The sequence below is a fragment of the Aptenodytes forsteri genome, unplaced genomic scaffold (assembly GCF_000699145.1).
Source record: "Aptenodytes forsteri isolate BGI_AS27 unplaced genomic scaffold, ASM69914v1 Scaffold187, whole genome shotgun sequence".
Classification (NCBI taxonomy): domain Eukaryota; kingdom Metazoa; phylum Chordata; class Aves; order Sphenisciformes; family Spheniscidae; genus Aptenodytes; species Aptenodytes forsteri.
This window is the reverse complement of record NW_008794084.1, coordinates 534,117-535,563: the sequence shown is the minus strand read 5'-3', so window position 1 is coordinate 535,563 and position 1,447 is coordinate 534,117. Positions and strand designations below refer to the sequence as shown.

General features: G+C 60.9%; 1 protein-coding gene across 1 annotated transcript in view; it reads right to left on the bottom strand.

The window, feature by feature from the left end:
- The window catches only part of RBM7 (RNA binding motif protein 7), a 6,702-nt gene that overhangs the window by 1,039 nt on the left and 4,216 nt on the right, over positions 1-1,447 (bottom strand). The window contains exons 4-6 of the mRNA XM_009273742.1: positions 1,273-1,435; positions 606-708; positions 72-165 (exon numbers count right to left, since the gene is read on the bottom strand). Coding sequence (XP_009272017.1) covers positions 72-165; positions 606-708; positions 1,273-1,435 — 360 coding nt within the window. The remainder of the gene's footprint in view (positions 1-71; positions 166-605; positions 709-1,272; positions 1,436-1,447) is intronic.

The window sequence follows — 1,447 nt, the reverse complement described above, 5'->3', positions numbered from 1 at the left end:
GTCTCTGCCCCGGCGGGCGGGCGGGGGGGGCCCGCGGGGTCAGACGCTATCGGCGCGAGCGAACGGCGTACCACCGCTTGTCTCTGAAGGTTATCGGCAGACGGCAGGGACCTCTGCGCCGACGAGAATCCCGCCGCCACCATAGTGTCAGAACTCCTGTCGTATCTGCAGGAGAAGGAAAAAAAAAAAAGATTAGATTAGGAATTTTAGCCTTAAACGCAAGACTATTGCGGCCCAAGGGGCGCTGGCACCCTAGCCGCGTTTCTCCCATCAGAAGCAAAACGGCCGTCCGGGCATCGGCCCGAACTCACTGCCGCGGTCCGAAACTGGCGGGGACGGGCTCGCGTCGTGCACGTGGCAGCGCTCTCCCCGCCTCACCTCACCGGCTCTCTCCCGCCCTCGTACAGAAACACGGTGCTACGCCTTCTGCGTTAGGCTGTCAGGCACCGAGAACGCGGGGCGCTGGGAACGCCGGGCACTTACTCCGTAGGGAAGAAAGGCCGAACTGGAGGGAGCGAGCCAGGAGCGCGGCGCACCGTGCAAACGCCGGCTCCTCCTGCGAACTGCGCGCACGTACCGACAGCGCGTGCTGGCGGGACTCGTACCTGCCGCAGTTTGATGCCGGGTGCGGCGCGCCAGATGGGCTGGTGCCGGCAGCTCCGTGCGGGGAACAAGACGGATTGCCGTCCTGAGAGGCGTGACTGCTCCCTGAGGGGAAAGAGACATTTCGCGAGACCGACAAACACGAGTCAGGGGAACTCGGCTACGAAGTGAGCTCGCAAGGCGCTAGCGGTTTCCACGTGCTTAATTAGCTCTCGAGCTCCGTCGGCGACCTGCAAAAGCACGCGATCCAGCCTCCAAAACAAGAGCGTCTCAATACCCGCCGGGAAAGACGCAATCGGGCGGCGATACTGCGGCCAGCATGCCTCCTTTAACTGACCTCCGGCCGCCACTTTTACCGCTCGCGCGGTAATTTAGAACAGCTTTCAAACACCCAGGAAAACTCCCACCGGCAGGCTCGGCTCCGGGATTATACTCGGCCGTACCTGCCAGAAAGGTCCCCTGTTGAAGCACAGGGACAAAAGCAGACGCCCGCCTGACACCACCACCCCACGGGATCGCCGGCCACTAGGCGAGCGGCCACGGGGCGAGAAGCCCGTGCGATTTAACCGATTAAACAGACACCTGCCAGACTTTGGGAGGGGGGAAGCCGACGGCGGTTTCGCTTTCTCTCTAGCGGCCGGGTTATTTAGTGTTTCTTTTTGCGGGTACCTGATCGGAACTGAATTTTGATGGGCCTTCCGTACAGTTTGATCCCGTTAAGCAGGCTCAATCCGTAAGGGACAGATTCCTCATGTTTGAAATTCACAAACGCGAACTGCTTGGGTCGGCCGTCTCTGTCCTTGGGGATTTTAACCTTAATTACGGGACCCGCCTGCGAATCGAA